Below are 22,488 nucleotides of genomic sequence, written 5' to 3'. Positions count from 1 at the left end.
CGCTGAGGTAGTGGAGTTACAGCAGCATGCATCTGACGATAAGTGATTGAAAGACCAACCTTGATCCACTCGGGGTTTTCATCCTCGAATATCACCCTAGCGTGGTTGCAAAGACGGAGAATAGTGCTGGGATAACCCAACTTTCCTCCAGAATCGCTCTTCTCAGCAAGCTTCCGAATGCCTTGGGCTATGAGTTCATGAACCTTGATTTCTCCTCCCTTCATTAGGCATTGCACCATTGTTGCTCTCTTAAGGTTTACCTCTGAGTTGTTCCCTGCTGGGAGGATGGATCTCCTTATGATTTCAAACCACCCTTTGGCTTCAGGGAGGAGGTCTCCTCTTTTTATAAATCTGGGTTTCCTATTGGGGTCTCTGTCCCAATCTGCCCCTTGCACACAGATATCCTGTATAATCTGGTCATGGTTGGGTTTGTTGTCCATTCTTGAGTGATAGCTCTCCTCTGCAAAAGGTATGCTTCGCAACTTCAGCACTCTCATGATGCTCATGGGACTAAAATCCACCATGATCCCTCTCACGAAACTTGTATAGGATTCATCCGCCTTATCATGTCTAACTGCATTTGCATAAAACTCTCTCACCAGAGTTGCGTTCACCCTTGTAATCGAATCGGTAAGGAGCTCCCATCGACGTTTTTCTACCTTTTCTATGATTTATGGGCACTCAGTTCGTGTGACTTGAAAGCCTAATTCATATATGATTTCTTTGTCAACCATCCAACCAAATTGTAGTGCATGGTAGAAGGTTCTAAATCGCTTTTCATCAAAAGAAAGCTGATCTATGGGTTCCTTCTCCTTTTGTCTCTTTGAGCTTGATGATGCCATGCAAGATGGTTGATGTGTGGTTGCGGTTCACTAGACGTGGCTAGGAGAGTGTGTGTGAAACTTTTTGGAGGAGGATGAAGTGTGTGTATCCGAGAAAAGGAAGGGAGAGGAATGAGAGTAAGAAGTGTGTACGGAGAGGTTGTGTGAAGGGGTTTATATAGAAAGATGGTAAATGATTGAAGGGTGTGGATTGATGGTGTTGTTTGATAGTGGACGGTTGGAGTTTGGTGTTGAATGAGCACAAGGATCACCTCTTTTATGAGGGTCTTGGTTCGGTCTCCAAAGCTATCCAACTCCCAATGTTGCATGGCAACACTTCCAAAAGATATTCCCCTTGAAGACAAGTGTGAGATTTTCTTGGTATAGTGGCCGAATCTCCCTTCCTTAATTGTCTTATCAAGTACCATCAATGTCCTTTTGGATTCCCTATACACGAAAAAAATGCAAATGGTTAATTGAAATTTTTGGTGGGAAAACTTAAGGTGTAAGCTAGCTAAAAAAAAATTTCTTTTTCTTTTGTTTTTTTTAAATGACTAATTGCTTTCCATGATTGCAAATTAATCAACCACTAAATTTCCAATGCATGCAACGTTGGTACACCAAACTTGTTTGTGATCATATGGTGCAACAAGTTTGGGGAATAATTTCTCCTCATAAAGTGTGTTCAAGCCCACTTGGTGTACCTTGAACACCAAACTTATCATGTACTATACGCTGCATGTAAAGGGATCTTATATTGGTCGTCAAAATTGATTTAAAACTCCATGAAATTTTCCTTATTACTACTATTAAAAAGTAAAGAAAGAGGGCATAGAACATGGGCTGCTGACATGCGAAATTGTGAACTATACTTTTTCACAACTCTCATAATCCCTGGTAATGTCTCCAAAAACTTGGTGCGCTCAATACCATGGCATTACACAACTTCGCACAACTAACCAGCAAGTGCACTGGGTCGTCCAAGTAATAAACCTTACGTGAGTAAGGGTCGATCCCACGGAGATTGTTAGTATTGAAGCAAGCTATGGTCATCTTGTAAATCTTAGTCAGGTAAACTCAGATATATATGGTGATGAACGAAAATAACATAAAAGATAAAGATAGTGATACTTATGTAATTCATTGGTAGGAACTTCAGATAAGCGCATGAAGATGCCTTCCCTTCCGTCTCTCTGCTTTCCTACTGTCTTCATCCAACCCTTCTTACTCCTTTCCATGGCAAGCTCGTATAGGGTCTCACTGTTGTCAGCAGCTACCTCCCATCCGCGCAGTGAAAGCTAATGCACACACTCTGTCACAGTGCTGCCAATCACCGGTTTGGTTCCCTCCCCTACCGGAATAGAATAACTCTTTTGCGTCTGTCACTAACGCCCAGTAGGTTACAGGTTTGAAGCACGTCACAGTCATTCAATCATTGGATCCTACTCAGAATACCACAGACAAGGTTAGACCTTCCGGATTCTCTTGAATGCTGCCATCAGTTCTTGCCTATACCACGAAGACTCTGATCTCACGGAATGGCTGGCTCGTTTGTCAGGCGAGCACTCGTTTGTCAGGCGATCAACCATGCATCGTGCAATCAGAAATCCAAGAGATATTCACTAAGCCTCAGATGCTTGTAGAACAAGAATGGTTGTCAGTCACCTTGTTCATGGGTGAGAATGGTGATGGGCGTCAATCATCACCTTCATCATGTTGAAGAACAAGTAATATCTTGGTAAAAGAACAAGTGGAATTGAATGGAAGAACAATAGTAATTGCATTAATACTCGAGGTACAGCAGAGCTCCACACCTTAATCTATGGTGTGTAGAAACTCCACCGTTGAAAATACATAAGAACAAGGTCTAGGCATGGCCGAATGGCCAGCCTCCCAAAGAGGGTTTAATCATCAAAACATGATCAAAAGATTTCTATACAATAGTAAAAGGTCCTACTTATAAGAAACTAGTAGCCTAGGGTGTACAGAAATGAGTAAATGACATAAAAATCCTCTTCCGGGCCCACTTGGTGTGTGCTTGGGCTGAGCAATGAAGCAATTTCGTGTAGAGACTCTTCTTGGAGTTAAACGCCAGCTTTAGTGCCAGTTTGGGCGTTTAACTCCCATTTGGGTGCCAGTTCCAGCGTTTAACGCTGGGATTTCTTGAGGTGACTTTGAACGCCGGTTTGGGCCATCAAATCTTGGGCAAAGTATGGACTATTATATATTGCTGGAAAGCCCAGGATGTCTACTTTCCAACGCCGTTGAGAGCGCGCCAATTGGGCTTCTGTAGCTCCAGAAAATCCGCTTCGAGTGCAGGGAGGTCAGAATCCAACAGCATCTGCAGTCCTTTTGAGTCTCTGGATCAGATTTTTGCTCAGGTCCCTCAATTTCAGCCAGAAAATACCTGAAATCACAGAAAAACACACAAACTCATAGTAAAGTCCAGAAAAGTGAATTTTCACTAAAAACTAATAAAAATATACTAAAAACTAACTATATCATATCAAAAACATACTAAAAGCAATGCCAAAAAGTATACAAATTATCCGCTCATCAGCTGCCTCCCATGAAGCACTTCTTTAGCGTCATTAGCTTGACGTTTGGTCCTTGTCAAGGTGGCTGATAGTGCTTGAAATCTTCCCCCCTTGCAGTGAACCTATGTCCATTGGCCTTGTTGATAAGCTCCATATGCTCTAGGGACAAGATTTTGTTGATGGTGTACACTGGAGGCAGCTGGGATGGAATAATGGGGAGGTGAGGTGGTATAGATGGGAAGTATGTAGAGACCACTTCATCTCCTGGCAAGAAATCTTCTGTAAGGATTTTCTTCTTTTTCCATCCTCTTGGGACCTTTTTTCTTGTGTCTGTTGATGCCAACTTGTTCCTTGTGGTTTCTTTTTTGAGAATGGTTTTGTTGTCTGTTTCATGTGATTTTGGTGGGTCTGGTTTCTTTTGGATTACACTTGGCTGTTGCTCCTTCTGATCACATTGGTTGTTAACCTAGGAGTCCTTATGTGTGGTGCTTGTGCTTCCTTGTTTGGCTCCTCCATCAGCTCTTTGTTATCACGATCTGCTTCTTGTGAGAGGTTGAAAACATTGAAAGTGAGCTGATCATCGTGTATTCTCAACACTAGCTCTCCTCGTTTCACATCTATGAGTGCTCTGGCTGTGGCTAAGAATGACCTTCCCAAAATGATGGGGTAAATAGAGTTCTCATCCATTTCCAGGACAACAAAGTCTGTGAGGAGGAAGTAGTTCCCAACCTTCATTAGCACATTCTCAACCACTCCTATTGCCTGTTTTTGAGTTTTGTTAGCCAACTTAATGATTACATCTGTGGGTGTTAGCTCATTGATTTGAAGCTTTTTCATGAGGGATAGAGGCATTAAGTTGATGCTCGCTCCCAGGTCACAGAGTCCTTTATCAATCATTATTTCTCCTATGGCACAGGGAATATGGAAACTCCTTGGATCCTTCCTCTTTGTGGGTGGCGCTGGTTGAATAAGAGCACTGCAATCCCTATTCATCCTTATTGTTTGTCCACCTTTCAATGAACTCTTTCTGGCTAATAGCTCCTTTATATACTTTATGTAGGAAGGCATTTGCTGGAGGGCTTTAATAAATGGTATATTTACATCAAGAGATGCAAACATGTCGAGGAATCTTGAATACATTCTTCCTGCTACACCACCTCTAAGCCTTTGGGGAAAGGGTGCATATGGGTTAAGTGTCTCCTTCTTCTTCAGCTCTTCCTTGAGTGTAGGTTGAGGTGCATGGATCCTTTCTTCCTGGTTTCCCTTTTGATTGTCTTGGAGGTGTCCTACTTCATTCATACTCCTCTCATCACTTGTGGTGATCATCTTACATTCTTCCCACCTTACTTTCTTTGTTTCTCCTCTTGGGCTCTTCTCCGTGTCACTGAAAAATTCATCAGTGGGTTTGGAAATTTGTTGAGATAGATACCCTACTTGGGACTCCAGTCTCTTGATGTTTTCTCCTTGGTTTTTGATATTGGCTCGCACTTCTTCCTTAAACACCTTGTTGTCTTGGACTTCTCTACATAGATCTTCAAGTAGAGTCTCAATTTTTGAAAGTCTATCGTCCGTTAGTGATGGTGGATTGGGGTTAGGTAGGTGTTGATAGGATCTCTGTGAGGTATGTTGGTGAGTTGCATTGTTGTTGGAGTTGAGGTTGTGGCGTCTCTGGTCTTGACCTTGGTCTTGTTGATTTCCCCAACCAAAGTTGGGGTAATTTCTCCATCCAGAGTTGTAGGTTTTAGAGTATGGATCATGGATTTGTCTAGGTGAGTTTTCAACATAGTTGGCTTGTTCCCAGTCACCTTCTTCTCCTATATTCGCTTCTTCTTGAGTTGGTGATGAAGTGATGACTGCTGCAACTTGGTTTTCCTCCACCTTCTTGGTGAGATCTGCTAACTGCTTGGTGATCATTTTATTTTGAGCTAGCAATGCATCGATGTGGTTCAGCTCCATTACTCCTCAAGTATTACTTCTTTCAGAGGCATAGAAGTAGTCATTCTCAGCTACTATTTCAATGACATATATGGCTTCTTCAATGGTTTTCTTCTTTTTTAGAGAGCCCCCTGATGAATGATCTACAGCCTTCTTTGACTCATAGGAAAGACCTTCATAGAAAATGTGAAGTTAAACCCATTCATTGAACATATCTGGTGGGCATCTTCTTGTTAAGTCCTTGAACCTCTCCCATGCCTCATAGAGAGTCTCACCATCTTGTTGCCTGAAAGTCTGCACCTCAGCTCTCAGCCTGTTAATTCTTTGAGGAGGATAGAATCTTGCCAAAAATTTGTTCACCACATCTTCCCAATTTGTTAAGCTCTTTTTTGGAAATGATTCGAGCCACTTGGATGCCTTGTCCCTGAGTGAAAAAGGGAACAACAGCAGCCTATAGACATCCGGGTGGACTCCATTAGACTTCACAGTGTCACAAATTCTTAGGAAGGTGGTTAGATGTTGATTGTGGTCTTCTTGAGCACTTCCTCCAAATGAGCAGTTGTTCTGAACAAGGGTGATGAGCTGGGGTTTTAGATCAAAGTTGTTGGCATGTATGGTGGGCTTCTGGATGCTACTTCCACAGTTTCCTGGATTTGGATTGATGTAGGAGCCTATAACTCTCCTTTCTTACCCAGCATGATTTGCAGGGTCTTCTCTAGCATGGTTGTGAGATTCTCCTTCATGATTATTTTCCAAGTTCTCTTCCATGTTGGGTTCAAATTACTCTTCCTCTTCCTCAGCACCAACAACTCCTTTCCCTCTTGCTTCCCTCCTTAATCTCCAGAGGGTTCTTTCAGGTTCTGAATCGAAGGAAGTTGAGGTTCCCCCTCTTCTCCCTGTCATACAACTAACAAAACACACAGCAAGAGATAAAATGAAGAGGTTATTCTTGTTAGAGTGCTTGTTAATGTGAGTGATGCAAATTATCAAACAGTTAGTGGGTTAGTGAGTAGAATTGTAGATAATAACAAAGAAAGAAAGAAAAACAGAGAGGGTATAGAGGATGGGGAAGAATTAAACAAACTGAAAATAAATGACTGAATAAAGTAAACAAACAAGGGAAAAAAATTGCCCAATCTAGTGAGCTTCCAACTTAATCATTGTTGATACAAAATCAATCCCCGGCAACGGCGCCATAAACTTGATGCATGAAAACTTGTCTCTCAACAAATTTCTCTTCGGCAAGTATACTGAATTTGTCATAAAGTAAAAACTCACAATAGAATGAGGTCGAATCCCACATGGATTGATTGGTCAAGCAACTTTAGTTGGAAGAGTATGCTAGTTGAGCTAAACAGAGTGTAGTTTGAGAATTGCAAAAAATTAAATGGCAGAAAAGTAAATAGCAGAAACTAAAGTGCAGAATCTTAAATGGGGATTTAGGGTAATGAGCATGAAAATAAATGACAGGAAATAAAGAGAATGGGTAAGATCAGAAATGGGGATTCATTGGGCTCAGGAGATGTTGTATTCTCCGGATCAAGTTCATTTTCATCTCTTCCTCAATCAATGCATCTATTGATCTCCTTGGCAATCTTAGGTGATTAGATTCCAATTCCTTGGTACTCCAATCTCTCTAAGCTTGAACAATTGCCCAATTCCTTGATTTAATTGCTCATGGAAAGAGATGAAGTATGGTCACTGATTATACCACATGTATTTCCAAATCAAAGTGTTGGGAGGATTACATGTCACTATATCTGCCCAGACCCCAATTTGGTCCAACATGAGAAAGCATTTCTAGCATGATCTCCTCATCCCTTTTTCAAGGCTCAGAGGAGATCCAATTATGGAGAGTTTCTTTCCCAAGACAACTAACCAATTGAATTAAGATCGAAAGCTTTCTAGTAAATCAAAAGAGAAGAAAGAAGAAGAGAATAAAAACTATAATTGATCCATCAAATTACAACAGAGCTCCCTAACCCAATGAAAGGGGTTTAGTTGTTCATAGCTCTAGAAATGGAAAATGGCAGAAAATGATACATCCCAGCTAAAAGTGCAGAAAAGTAAATATACAGAGAGTAGTTCTTCAAAGTGCCAAGCTTCTCTATAGTTCAAAACTACTCCTATATATACTACTCCTCTTGATCTTCTAGTGAGTTCTTCAAGTCTTGGATGTGGGTTTTGGATCTTGAGTTGAAGCAGTTCCAATCTTTAGTGGGCCCAGCTTACAGAAAAGTATGAATTAGGCATTGGCGTTAGTGAAGTTAACGTTAAGTGATATTGTGGGTTTGAGAACGTTAGTGGCGATCACAATTTTCACTAATGTTCCAACCCCATATAGCCTACGTTAACTCCAACATTAGTGGCACTAACGTGACCACTAACGTTGCCTTGTAAATCTTCGTTAGCGTTATTGGGACTCACCTTTCCCAATAACGTTGGCTTATAACCCTTCGCAAGCGTTATTGGGACTCACTTTTCCCATTAACGTTGCCTTATGCCCTTTGTCCCTACGTTAGAGTCCACGTTAGTGTAACTAACGTGGCTCTTAATGTGGTTATGCCTCACCTTCGAGAGCGTTAGTGACACTTACCTTTGTCACTAACGCTCAAAGTGCCCCTACTTTCCACGTTAGAGCTCACGTTAACTAAGTTAACGTGGACACTAACGTGGTAGTTATGCCATCTTCCAACGTTAGTGACAAAGGTGAGTGTCACTAACGTTGGCTCATCAATCTCATCTCTACGTTAAATTTCACGTTAGTGGTCTTAACGTGACCACTAACGTGGGCAATGCTAGTTGATCCAACGTTAGTGACAAAGGTGAGTGTCACTAACGTTGGCATTGTTCCTCTCTTCCACGTTAGAGTTCACGTTAACTAAGTTAACGTGACTCTTAACGTGGCTCATTGCCAAATCTTGGAACGTTAGTGGTGTTCACGTTTACCACTAACGTTGGAGCTTTCTTTTGTCTCCACGTTAACTACCACGTTAACTTAGTTAACGTGGCAATTAACGTGGGCTTATGATGGCTTCGTGGGCGTTATTGGTGATCACTTTTCTCCTTAACGTTGCAAGCTATTTCCATTCCACGTTAGTGGTCACGTTAACTAGATTAACGTGAGTACTAACGTGGTTCTTCCTTGCTTCCTTTGTCCTGAAATTAAGCAAATAAAGTGCATCAAAGCTCCAGCCAAAGTCATGAGATTATGCATCATCATTTTATCATTTAATTCTAGCGAAATTCTCATGAAATCATGTGAAATTCACAATAGTTATTTGAATCAAGGTGTAAGTGTATTTTCATCCAAAACTTGCCTTATTCACTAAGAAAATGCATGAAACTACCTTAAAATAGTAAAGAAAAGGTCAGTGAAACTGGTCTAGATGCCCTGGCATCACACTGCCAGAATGCTGGCAAAATTTCTAAAAATTTGTGTTAATTGAATTCCAATTAGTGAATTGAATTTGGTAATTTGTTACTTTAGTTTTGTTTCGTGACCAAATTCAACTCAATAGGTTACTTTAATTTGTTCTTTTTTTTAATTAAATATCTTATAAATTAAATCAATAAGAGGGATGGTATATAATTAGTTTATTTGTATAGAGACAACAGTGAAAAAAACACGAGAACCTACACAATACTTGAAGATTCATGCAAGACAGTTGGAAGATAGAGAAGAAATTACTCTAGATATTGAAGGAGAGGCAATTGGTCCTACTGATGAAGCTGTAAACAACTTGAACAAATTTTTTGGTACAGTGGTAAGAAATTTAGATTTTTGTCCATTAATTTACACAAATTGGAAGGGGATTAAAGATAAAGAAGTCATTTGGGAATATGTTCAAGTGAGAACTTTAGTCTTGTTTCTTTTAGAAAGTAACTGGAAATGTACACATGTATTTCAACTCTCTTTTGTTATTATATTTTTTTGCAAACTTAGATGATATTGTGGATCTTACAATCATTTTTATAAGTTAAATTTGATGGAAAATGTTCAATTATTTTTCTTTAGTGACTTGATTCAAATAGTTTAGATTATTTATTGACACTAAATAATTAAAAAAATTGAAATTAATTTTATTCACGAAAAAATTATTGTAAATAAAAAATTATATATTACAAAAAAATCGTTGTCAATAGTTAAAACCATTGCCAAAACACAACCCTAATGGTAACACTTTAAAATTGTTGTTTTAGATGACTATAAAATGGCAATGGTATTAAAACCGTTGCCGAAAAATAACATCAATGGTAACACTTTAAAACCGTTGTCCTAGATGACTATAAACTGGTAATGGTTTTAAAACCGTTGCCGAAACCTGGCACCAACGGTAACGGTTTAAAATCGTTGGCTATGTGAACAATAAAACCACAATAGTTTAAAATCGTTGCCTATTCAGTTACGGTATTAAACCATTGTCATATTAATAGGAACGGTTCTAAACCATTGTTTATTGAGTAACAGATCAAAACTGTTGTTTAAACTTTTCCGTCAAAATAATTGTCTATGCCACTAACTGTGGCAACGGTTTTTTTGTTACCATTGCCTTAGGTAAAAAACCGTTGCCTTTGAACATTGGTAACGGCTGCATATACCACAGGTCAAAAACCGTTGCCAAAGCGTTGCCTAAAGTTTTGGGAACGGTTTTTCAATCTACGGTAATAGTTTTTGACCGTTGCGAAAAGCCTTATTTGTTGTACCGTTTCTCCCAGTCTACCACAATCGACGCTTTCACTGGACAGAAGGACCTCCAACGGGCGGAAAGAAGTCACCGTCGCGGATTGAAGCTGCTGCAGCGGCGTCGTCGTTTGAACTCCGAAGCTGGTCTGGTTGTCTGGTCAGCGTATTCTGCTTGTCTGGTCGGCAGAAGTTGCTCTGTCAACATCGTCGGAAGCTACTCTGTTTTGCCGCCGTGACCTAGACGCCTTTTCTGCTCTCTGCCGCGGTGAGTTGTACTGGTTTTTCAACTAATTTTTTTTTATTTTATTAAGGAATTATATGAATTGATGCAGAGTTCTTTATCTGGTTCATTATAGGGATTGATGCATAGTTCTTTATCTGGTTAATTATATGGATTGATGCAGAGGTCTGCTTCTATATGTAATAGCTGCTGTATGTAATTCAATTATGGATTATTTGGTTAATTATATGTAATGGTTAATGTATCTAATTCAATGTTGGATTTTGAATTTTGCTGGAATTGTTGTAATAGATGTTGTATATATTATGTAATTCTCTGAATTTTACTATATGTAATTCACTAATTTCAGTAATTTGTAATGGCTGGCCTACTGTATGTAAATTCAATTTTGATTCCTGAATTTTGCTGTAACTGACTAATTATTGTAATGGTTGTTGTATGTATTTCACTGATTTGTAATTTGTATATATTTTGTTCGAATACTTATAATGTATCTTTTAGTTATAAATTTTGATATTTGAAGTTGTTTATGAACTTTTAGTGATAAATTATGGATAATTTATTATGTGAAATTGTCAAATTTTGAATTTTATTAGTTTAGAAATTACTAAATTTAAATATTTAAAATTATATAGTAATTTTTTTTATAATTTTACTCTATTTAATTAAATCGGTTCAACTACGGTTCAACTTCGATTGAACCATTGAACTATTGAACCAGTCACTCGACCGGTTCAATAACCGGTCTGGTTCTTGCAACCTTGATGCAAGTAATTCTTTCCTAGGTGTCCATGTAGTCTTCTTGTAGCACTTCGATAAAATCTAAACTACTAGTAAATGTCGTATTTTATACTTTATATAATTAAAGTAATGTTCATTAAAGTATATCTTAGATGATGATATTTGAGTTCTTTTGTAGGAAGGTGCAAAGGTTTGCGGAGCCATATACTTGTTTAGCACCAACGATGTCTCAAGACCATGCTCAATTGGAGGATAGTAGTCTAATTTGCACTGATTCTAACAAAACTTGTAATCACTACTCTAACTAACATTTTTAATCAAATACTCTATGTCACTAAGTATTGCCAACATTTCTAATCTAACTTGAAGGAAAAAAAATTATTTACTAACCTCTTCATTGATGCTACCAACAATATGTTGGGAATAATACACCATTCCTCCATGAGAAAATACCTTTCACAGAGAAATAAAATAAACACAATCACAACACAAGAATTTAACGTGAAAACTCCAAGAAATTAGAGAAAAAACCACGGCCGTTGTCAAATGACAACCAGAGAATATCACTATGTGAAAATTGTTACAACGCATAGACTTCTTTCTCTCTAACACCGGCAACCCAGTACACCCACACTCTCTCAAAGCAAATATTTAACTACACCTCACAACACTCTCTAATCAAAGAGTATAGAGGAAAAGAAAAGTCAGATACAAGCTTTAAGTGTTTCTGACTGGTGCAAAAAATATGGAGAACTTAGCCTTATATTTATAGCCTAGGCCACCCACTCCATTTGCTATCCTAAGCAATGTGGGACTAATTCAACCAAATCCTAACAATCTCCACCTTGATTGAAATAGTCACACATCTTCAGCTTTCATAGTCAACACCGACAATTCTTTGCTGTCATTGTCTATACTGACAATCATAGTTCAGAGAACTATTATACTCCACCATGAAAGTATACTCACTTGGAATTAGACCACTCCAAGCATTTCGCCTTGGTACAGGTCGAAACCTTGCTGAAAATTCATGGTGCAACTTCCAAATTGGCTTTTCCTAGAAGTTCTTCAGCCATCGACATAACTCTGCCACACACCTTGCATTTCAACGCCAACCAAAGCCCGTTTGCAATTGTGGACCCGATTGCCACAACTTATCCTTATCCATGGCAGTGCGGTAATACCATGAGGATACTTCTTGTCTTCTAGAGAATATCATCTTTCATACCAGAGATCTTCTCCTTCAACGCCTTGTGCAAACCTGATTGTATCAACATATCCTTGACTTGTATTTGCCACAAGCCAAAATTGATTCTTCCATCAAATTTCTCTATTTCAAGCTTCACAGCACTTGAATATCCTGACATTGTTGCAACCGTATACTGAAATACTGTAGACCATGCACTAGGAAGGGTCCCCAGGAAAGAGAGGTGGGTCACAATGGACACACTTAAATACCAAGTCTTTCCTTAGCCAGAACCTTTCCAAACTGCACTCTCACAGTGTCACACTGACTTCCAGCAACAACAATAGCAACCAAAGATCAACCTCAAGTCACAGGACAAAATTTTTTTCTGATGTGGAAGGTCAGACTAGGCTACAACCATAGAGCATACTAAGAATAAATCCCACCGAACCGAAGCTCTGATACGACTTGTTGGGCCAACCGTGGAGAGCTTTCGACCACCGGAGAGACTTCGAGGAGGAATCAAGCGAGAGAACATAAGATGAGAAGACACCACATTCAACTCAAAACCTTAAGGTGTCAAGTTAATGGGTCTCTCATCTTATAAACTTCTCACTCTTCCTTGCTTTCTTTGATGTGGAACTAACTTCAACACTCCTCACACTTGCAACACTAACAATTTCCCCCTCAAGTGTGAACCTCCACATCAAGCATCAACTCCCCTCTAGCTCCTCCACCACCATGAGTATTCGTCCATCGCACTGCCGCAAAACACCGCGGGACACGCCGCCCGAACCACCTTTGCCGGAAAGACTTTCGATGCTTCACCTTGAATACTCCTTAAAACTACCAGACCGATTAACCATCGGCTCTGATACCACTTTGTTGGAAATAATACACCATTCCCCCTTGAGAAAATATCTTTCATAGAGAAATAAAATAGACACAATCACAACACAAGAATTTAACGTGAAAACTCCAAGAAACTGGAGAAAAAACCACGGCCGTTGTCAAACGACAACCAGAGAATATCACTATGTAAAAATTGTTACAACACATAGACTTCTTTCTCTCTAACACCGGTACCCCAGTACACCTACACTCTCTCAAAGCAAATATTTAACTACACCTCACAACACTCTCTAATCAAAGAGTATAGAGGAAAAGAAAAGTCAGATACAAGCTTTAAGTGTTTCCGACTGGTGCAAAAAATTATGGAAAACTTAGCCTTATATTTATAGCCTATGCCACTCACTCCATTTGCTATCCTAAGCAATGTGGGACTAATTCAACTAAATCCTAACACAATATGGGTAACTCCATCCAATCGATAGATATGATTCGGGTTGTCCTCCATGTCTGCAGTTTTGAACCTTGTTGTTTTGTGGTTTGAGAATTCTCTCTTGTGTGGAGTAAGGTGGGAGGAGTAAAATGTGGTTGTAAATCGTATCAAGATAACTTGAATCCTTATATACAGTATACCAACACGAAATCGAATCAATTGGTTTCAATTTATATTGGTGATGTTAGTAATTCGATTCTATTTGATTTGATTTACCTTGAGGATCTGTCTTGTAAACCGAGTTTAATGGATTCGATTTACTATAGGCTATCTATCTATGGTTTACCATGTGGTACCAATATTATATAAATCGAATTTAATGGTTTCAATTTACCATGTGCTTCCAACATATTATAAATTGAATCCAATTGATTTGATTTACATTGAAAAAATATAAATAAAATTTATTTGATTCAATTTACATAGAGTTAAAAGAGACATGCATGTAACTAAATTCAATTTAGGATATTTATGTAATTTTGATCCTCATTCAATTTATCTGTATAAATTACATAATATTAATAACACCAACTTATTTTTTCAGATCTTGTTTATTTTGCACAAGATAGTAAAATTGTAGTTTTTACTTCGACTCGAAAAGCTAATGCAAAATCGTAATTCGTAAAATCGTTAGACGAAATGTAAATCTAAGTCGTAAATCATAAAATCTGAAAAAAAATATAAGAAATATAACAAAATTACACATAATTGAATATAACATTAATTAAAGAACCTTTATTAAATAATTCAAAGAAGATATTTATTTAACCATTTAAAAAATGTAATCAGATTCAAAATATTATAATAGAGTATATATTCATAAAAGAAAGTATTTGCACACTCAAACCACACATTAGCAAATTCACTAATTTAAATATTTCAAAACAAGCAGATTTACTAGGATCCTACTTTTTTTTTTTTTGGACATAGGTTACCCATCCCAATCAGACACCCTTTCCCATTACCATCAGACACCCTTTTCCAACCTAGTTCCCCCAACCTAGATCCTCAACACTCACTGCAACCCAAATACTCCATGAACATGCTTACGAAGCTCCTTCTAATGGCAAATCCATCTTCTTTGGCGTGTTAAGCATATTGTCAATAAAATTCCTCTGGAATATCTTCTCTGCACTCCCCTCCTAGGTTTTGGGTCACTTAGTTTCCATGAAGAGACACCACGAAACTGCCGCATGAAGGAGATGTTGGTGTTGCATTTTCTTTTGCCTTCCTCTCTTTTCCATTCAAGCTCCCGATTAGCCCTCCTCCGTAGAGGAGGAAGACAGCGCCAGTCACCCTGTATGTGATGCCTCTGCTTTTCTCTGGTTTTGGTTTGAAAAACGCCCTTGTTGTAACTTTATTCCATCCTAGGGTTCCTTTTCAGCTTTTTTCTGTACGCGCTAGGCCTGGATTTAGTTAAATTTTTAATATTTAATGAATAATATATAATTATACTAATTTAAGAAAATATCTTTATTATCTATCTATCTATTCTATTATATAAAAATTAAATTTTTGCACTTAATGATGGAATTGATGTGGCACGCTCTTGAAATATTTCTTGATCTATTTCGTTTAATTCGTTAAAGCAAATCAATTATAATTAATTAATTTGATTAAACATTCAAATTTCATCATTTATTATAATTTATATGAATTGATTAATTATAATTAATTATATTAATTAATTAATTTGGTTAATTATATTAATTATTTAATTTGATTGGAGTAAATATCAAATTATTTAATAAATAATAAATATGTTAACAAAATATATGAATTAATTTAATTAGTTTATTTTTCTCAATACAATCTATTTATACAAGATCAAATGTTTTTTACTCATTCGTTCTCTTTTCTCTCTCCCTTCTTCCTCCCTCCCTCCTTCTCTCTCATGTTTAGGGTACAATTTTTGTAATTTATTTAATTTTTGTTTCTTTTATCTTTATTTATCTTCCTCTCTTCCTCCCTCTCTCTCTCTCATGTTTAGGGTACAATTTTTGTAATTTATTTAATTTTTTATCTTTATTTATATATTTCACTTTTTTATATCTTTTAAATTTTTGTGTATTTTAATTGCTTATTATTAGGCGCATACTTTTTTTCTTTTAGCTTCTCATTAACCAAAAAGATGTGTCATCTTTATGTTGTTTTTAAATAATGTAACTATAATTTGAAATAGGAGTGAATATGGTTGGAAGATTTGGCAATTAGAATTTGATGATTTAAATATGATATTTGGATTTAGTGAATTTTTTCGAGTCAGAAAATATAGTTTTCTGCGTAAAAGTGCGCAGTGAAATTTTGACCGGTAGTACCGGCTGAGACCTATCTGGTACTGCAGTTGACAAAATTGATTATGAGTAAATAAGATTAAGAAATAAGGAATCATAATTAGGGGAGGTAGAAACATTTAAAGTGCAATTTAGAGCGCTAATCTTAAAGGTTTTGGCCCAAAATTGGGCCAACGGATAAAAATAAGTGAATCGGGTCTAAGTGGGCCCAAGACCCAACATATATAAACATTAGTTATGAGCATTTCAGCTCATTTTGTCCTAAAGAAGGGGTGTTGGGCGCTGAATTGAGAAGAGAGAAGAGAAGAGATAAAACCTAACTCTCTTTGATCTTTAGACCACCATAACTTGAGCTACGGAGCTCCGATTGATGAGCCGTTTGCGACCACGTGTCACTCTTCTCATCCTCTACAATTCTATCTAAGTTTTATGATGAGTATTTCATTCATCTCTGCTCAATTTTCGAAATTCCCCACTGTTACACGTTTTTGGATAGTTAGTGTTGAAATCTTGTGATTTTGAGTGTTTAGGGATACTCCAACATGGATTCTAAGTGGGTTCTATCCCTACTTCATATGGGCTGAGGTAAGAAGTGCTCAAACTCTTGTGATTTGTCATTTTTATGAGTCCTAGGTTGATGTATGTATGTGAAATTGGTGATGTTAGTGTATTTGGTAATTTTGATGCACAATTGGAAGGTTGGTGTTGCTTGTGGAGCTTTGGTGAAGTTTGGAGCTAAGGATTGGTGGAGACTTCCATAGAAGAGGCTCAATTGATTTGGCTACAAGAGGTACGATTTAAGTTTCATTTAAGTACCGTGTGGTGTGATGAGAATTCCTAGGCTAGATGCCCCTAGGATTAAGTTTGGATTGTGTAAATGGTTGGTGCTAATATGTATAGTTGGTATGTAATGTGAATTAATGATTGGGTTGAGAATTGTGTGGCCTTGTATGCTTGGTGTATTGAGAATTTGATGTATTAGGTAATGAGTATTGGTTTGTGGTTTATGCATTTAAATTGTGAAATTGGGCCGGAGGCCGTGAATCTTGGGCCGGAGGCCGAAAAGAGGTAAGGAAGGTAAGTTGATGTGTGTATTGTATGATGACACAAGTGATTGGATGAATTTCAGATAATGAATATATGAATGATTGGGTTGGTTATTGAATAATAAGGTTTGAGGAGTTGAAGTGTGGAATTTGGTAATTTTGGGTGAAATTATATAGATGAGGTATGTTTGGTTTTGGTTGAGATATATTATGTGGTCATATATGTGATTATGATTATTGATGCCTTGATGGTATGATGATGCATGAGAGATATGTATGTTGTGATATATGCTTGAGGAATGATTAAGGTTGATTTGTGGGTGAAATCATGTGATAGTGAGTATGATATTACTTATGTATAATGATGATTGATTGGAAATAGTATTGTTAGAAATTGGGATGAGGAAGGATGTATGACATGTTAATGTGTTTGTAATTTAGCCATTTGTTTGAAATGGGTAAAAATGGTTATATGGCGGTTTTGTGAATTGTGGTAAGGTGTTAATGCATAAGTTGAGGAAGCTTGATGTTGCTTTTGGTATATTTTGATTGATTTCAAAAAGGGATGAAATTGGCATGTTTTGGTTGATTTTGAAAAGGGTTGAAAATGGCTTGTTTTGAAAATGGCACTTTGTAGTTTTGTATAAAAATATAGTTTTTGGGTATACTTTAATGGAACATAACTTGGACTCTGGATCCCCGTTTTAAGTCAAATTTATTTAGAAATAAAATTGGATCCGGGATGTTCATGCCGTTCGAAGAACGGGCAAAAAATGTTTTGAAACGAAGAAGTTATGTCCGTTGGAAGATTGAGGGTTCTATATGTGGATTCTGCAGCTTTTAACTTAGAAAAATTTTAAGCAGAATACCCACCCACGCGTAGGCGTGCTTGATGCGTACGCGTCGTTTTTCAAAAAGGCACCATCCACGCGTGCGCGTGGTGTATGCGTGCGTGTCAATGCACTGCACCCAATGCCGAGCCATTTTTTTCGAGAGTTGTGCCGGAGTTGTGCCAGTTTTGTGCGTGGGGCATAAATGCACCCACGCGTACGCGTGGCTGATGCGGGTGCGTCCCTTTGCTGTTTTTCCACCCACACATACGCGTCGATGAACATTATGGCCATCCCCGCGTATGCGTGGCCCTGTTTTCATGCCAAAGTTGATTTTTGAGTTTTAAAAGCCAAATCTCATACTTCTAAGCCTCCGATCTCCCCCCTTATGTATTAAATCATTATGATATGCCTAGCAATGAGAAAGGAGCTAGGGGATGTGGTAACTTGCGAATGAAGCAAGGGGAAAAGTTATGATTAATGATGATCAAAGATGATTATTTGAGATATGGAGGATGACGGTGGAAGTACCGTGTATGCCATGAGCCGAAGGGCTATAATTATTGATAAGTGGCTGGTTCTTGATTCAACCATGAGCCGGATGACTGAGTTATTGCCGGGTTACGGCAAAGTCATTATTGATTATGGCTGAGTATAAATGTATATATGATTAATGAATGAATGTGTTAAATGGATAATAATGAAAAATGTTGAAATGTGATGTGTGACCCCGGGTAATAGGCAGTGGCGTTGTCCACTTGCTCTGGGCATGAGAATGTTTATGATAAATGAGTTTAATTATGGAGTTTTGAATGAATGTATTTGTGATACCTGGGTAGTAGTAAGGGTGGTGGTTCATCCCGCTTGCTCCAGGTTAATGTTTGAGATTTGATAATAATGATGATTGCTTTTAAACTGAACGAATGTATGTTTTGAGATCCTGGGTAGTAGCAAGGGTTATGGTTCGTCCCACTTGCTCCAGGTCAGAAATTGTGACGCCTGGGTAGTAGCGGCAGTAGTGGTGAATCCACTCGCTCCAGGTTGAGCTTTTAAACACCCGCCTAGGTAGTAGCCGCAGTAGTGGTTAATCCACTGGCTCTGGGTTGAGCGGGTAGTAGCAAGGGGGTTGTAGCTCAAACATACTTGCTCTGCAAGGGGTGTTTCTGCCCAATGGTTAGTTACCAGGACATGTCGGGTTGGCTATATAACCGACAGATGATATCATCAGCCATAGGGCAGGCATACATCATTTGCATATGTTTGAATTGTTTGTGTTTGCCTATTTTTTTTGGATTTCTACATCATATATGCTATGTTACCTGATTATGTGCTACTTGTTCTACTTGTACCTTATTTGTGTATTACTTGCCTGTATTGCTTGTGTTTGTACAACTGAGAGGCCCCTCATGCTGGTGTCGGTGGATGTTGAGGGCTGTTCTTGATGAGATGAATTGATGATGCGATTGCATGATGATGATGATCATTGAATGAGATAATTTGAGCTCCCTGGATAGACGCAGTGATGTGGTTTCACTATCTCCAGGTGAGGGTATGATGTATTGATATAGAATTACTGAGGTAGAACAACTGGTGATGATTTTGCTTATGATTCTGAGTCTGATTCGTGGAAGAGTCAGCGAGTTGGAAAACATGTGAAACATGAATTAGATTTAGCACTCCCTTATGACAGTTGCCTATTCATGGATTAGCGAAAACCTAGGATGGATAATTGGTAAAGAAGTTTAGGATGCTTAGTGAATTTTTATTGCAGTGCATTGTATTTATTTGGCACTTTTACCGTACTGGGAACCCATGGGCCCGGGGTTCTCATTCCATATATATCTCTTGTTTTTCAGATACAGGTCCAGGTGTTCAGAAGTGAGTTGTGGGTCGTCTGAGAGACGGCGAAGATCCTTAGTTTCTCTACCTTGTGTTTTGTTTAGAATCTCTCCACATTTGTTTTGAAAAGATTATATTATGTATTCAACTCTTTTGAACTTGCCTATAGAGGCTCTCATGTTTCCTTTGGGAGAGATTATGATATACTGTTGTCAACTACTTTCATACTGTACCCTAGCCGGCCTAAACTTCGCGGGTCGCGACTAGTGGCTATTTACTTATGTTATATATATCTATCTGTTATCTATCTCTTAATCTCCTTTATGCCTTGTCCGTATATCGCTTTCGGCTTCACGGTTTATCTTTTTGTTGTTGAAACGTGAGTGATATATCTTCGCGATTTTATTTATACTCTTTTCAGGCTTCTCGAATACTCTTTCCGAAATTACCTATATTTATATATTAAAAATCCACCTAAGAGTCGTACCACCGTAGTATCATTGACTTATGACTCGAGTATAAGGATTTGAATATTAGGGTGTTACACTCCTTCCCTCTCTCTCTCTCTCTTTCTCATATTTAGGGTACAATTTTTGTAATTTATTTAATTTTTTTCTTTTATCTTTATTTATATATTTCACTTTTTTATATTTTTTAATTTTTATGTATTTTAATTGCTTATTATTAGGCGCATACTTTTTTTTCTTTTAGCTTCTCATTAATAGAAAAGATGTGTCATCTTTATGTTGTTTTTAAATAATGTAACTATAATTTTGTTTTATAATATTCTATTTTGTCATGTATAGTTCAATTCATATATATATATATATATATATATATATATATATATATATATAGTCTTTTTTTTGTTATTCACAATTAATATATACATTATTCATGTATGTGGTTTATATGTTAATATTTTTATTGATTTTCTTTATTTTTTTGTGTGTCTCTTTGTTGCTCTTTATTTTAGTTATATTCATTGATTTCTCTGTATTGATGCTCTTTTTATTTGAAATATTGTGACAATATAGAGTATATGTTGTGACTCATGTGATATTTGTTAATTTGGTGTATCTTTTTAGATGGTTTATATTATACTGTGTTAAAGGAGTTGACTTAAAATTATAATATGATATATAAATTGATAATATGATTTATAGTATGCTAAAATATTAGGGTTAATAAAATTTTATAATTTTCAGATTTATAACTACTCAATTTATGTATTTTATTTTATTCTACTCTAGTAAAAAATTGAGACGTACATTTTTAATTATTTATTTAAAAAGTACAGCGAAATGAGTTATATCAATTATAATTAATTATCGATAATTGGTATCAATTAATTGATTGTATTAATTTGTAAGAAGAATAACGTATAATGTAAGGTCCCACATCGGTTGGGGAGAGAAATGAAGCATACCTTATAAGGGTGTGGATACCTCTCCTTAGCATGACGCGTTTTGACGAGTGAGTGTGGGGGGCTTCGGCTATCATCCCTATCGTCAAAGGCAAAACCGTGAGGCCTTATGTGCTAAAGCGGATAATATCGTGTTAGTGGGTAGTCTGGGCTGTTACATATAATAAATATTGTGAAATTAATTATAATAAATTAATAATTAATAAATAAAAAATTAAAAGGGACTTTTTTTATTGTTTTTTAATGGCTACATGTTTTTATAATCTCACTTTCCCTTCATTTCTTCTTTTCACATTTATTTCTTTTAATTTATTGAACTAAATCAATTATACTAATTATTTATATTAACTAATTAAGTACTTTTTAATGGATTATTATAACTGTGCCTTTAGGTCATAGGTTAAACATATTATAAAAAATTTTATAAAAGTTGTTGAAAAATCAATATTTTTAAAATTTGTTCTTAAGACACAAAGTAATTAAATTATTTTTTAATTTAATGTGTTTGATTCATTCAATTGTATTAATTATAACTAATTAATTATATAATTTGATTTGATTAGGATAAATAATTCATCATTTAATATTTTATTTGATTCATTAAATTACATTAATCATAACTTCAAATATTTAATTAAATTATAGTAAATATCAAATTATTTTAAATTTTGTTTGATTCATTAAATCAAATTAATTATAACTAATTTATTATTTAATTTGGTCAAGGTAAATATTAAATTATTTAATAGATAATATATAAAGTAATGAAATAAATAAACTTAATTAATTCAATTTATTATCCTATCAGTTTATATATCTCTTTTTTCTCTTTATTTTGTACTTCAGATAAAATATTTGTAATTTTTTATTTTTATTTTTTTATCTTAATTTTGCTAATATTTTTCTATGATTTTGTTTTATATTAATTCTTTTTTATTTATTTTGATTAATAATTCTTAAGGTTATTATTATTTTATTTAAAGATAATTTAAATTTTTTATAATATTTTTATAAAAGTTAATTAATAGGTTCTTTTTTAAAAAAATTTTTTGAAATTTTTTAATAAGATCGTATTTTGATTTTTTTCGTCCTTTATACTAGTTATATTAATCTTCTATTGTAATATATTTTTTATCTACTCCACACATTATCTTTTTTATCTTCTTTTACTTTTTCTAATTGTTTCTTTACTTTATTTTTAATTATTTATTTTACTTTTACTTCTCATATATAGATTTATTATAATTCATCACAGGTTCTTTTTGAATTTAAGTAATTTTTCAGGTTATATTTTATCATTGATACTTTTATTTTGTTTAGTATGTTTTTTTTAGTCTGTATTTAATATAATAATCTGTAAATATCTATTCAATTATGTAAAAATTAAATTTTTGCACTTAATGATAAAACTGTCGTGACATGTTTCTGATGGAGTTTTTCAATTTATTTCTTTTAACTCATTAAATTTAATTTATTATAATAAATTAATTACATTAACTAATTGATTTGGTTAATTATTTAAATATCATACCATTTATTATAATTTCTATCAAACAATTAATT

General features: G+C 36.0%; 1 protein-coding gene and 1 non-coding gene across 2 annotated transcripts; one reads left to right on the top strand and one right to left on the bottom strand.

The window, feature by feature from the left end:
* Positions 1-3,781: 3,781 nt before the first annotated feature.
* Positions 3,782-4,684, bottom strand: LOC130962571 (uncharacterized). The gene has a single exon (XM_057888769.1). The coding sequence runs from the start codon at positions 4,682-4,684 to the stop codon at positions 3,782-3,784; it is 903 nt and encodes a 300-aa protein (XP_057744752.1).
* An 817-nt stretch (positions 4,685-5,501) lies between these two features.
* On the top strand, positions 5,502-5,608 carry LOC130965056 (small nucleolar RNA R71). The gene has a single exon (XR_009081113.1). It is a non-coding gene; the product is annotated as a small nucleolar RNA R71 (small nucleolar RNA).
* The last annotated feature ends 16,880 nt before the right edge of the window (positions 5,609-22,488 follow it).

Source organism: Arachis stenosperma, chromosome 2, assembly GCF_014773155.1.
Source record: "Arachis stenosperma cultivar V10309 chromosome 2, arast.V10309.gnm1.PFL2, whole genome shotgun sequence".
Lineage (NCBI taxonomy): Eukaryota > Viridiplantae > Streptophyta > Magnoliopsida > Fabales > Fabaceae > Arachis > Arachis stenosperma.
Note: the sequence above shows the minus strand (reverse complement) of the source record. Positions and strands in the feature narration are given on the sequence as shown.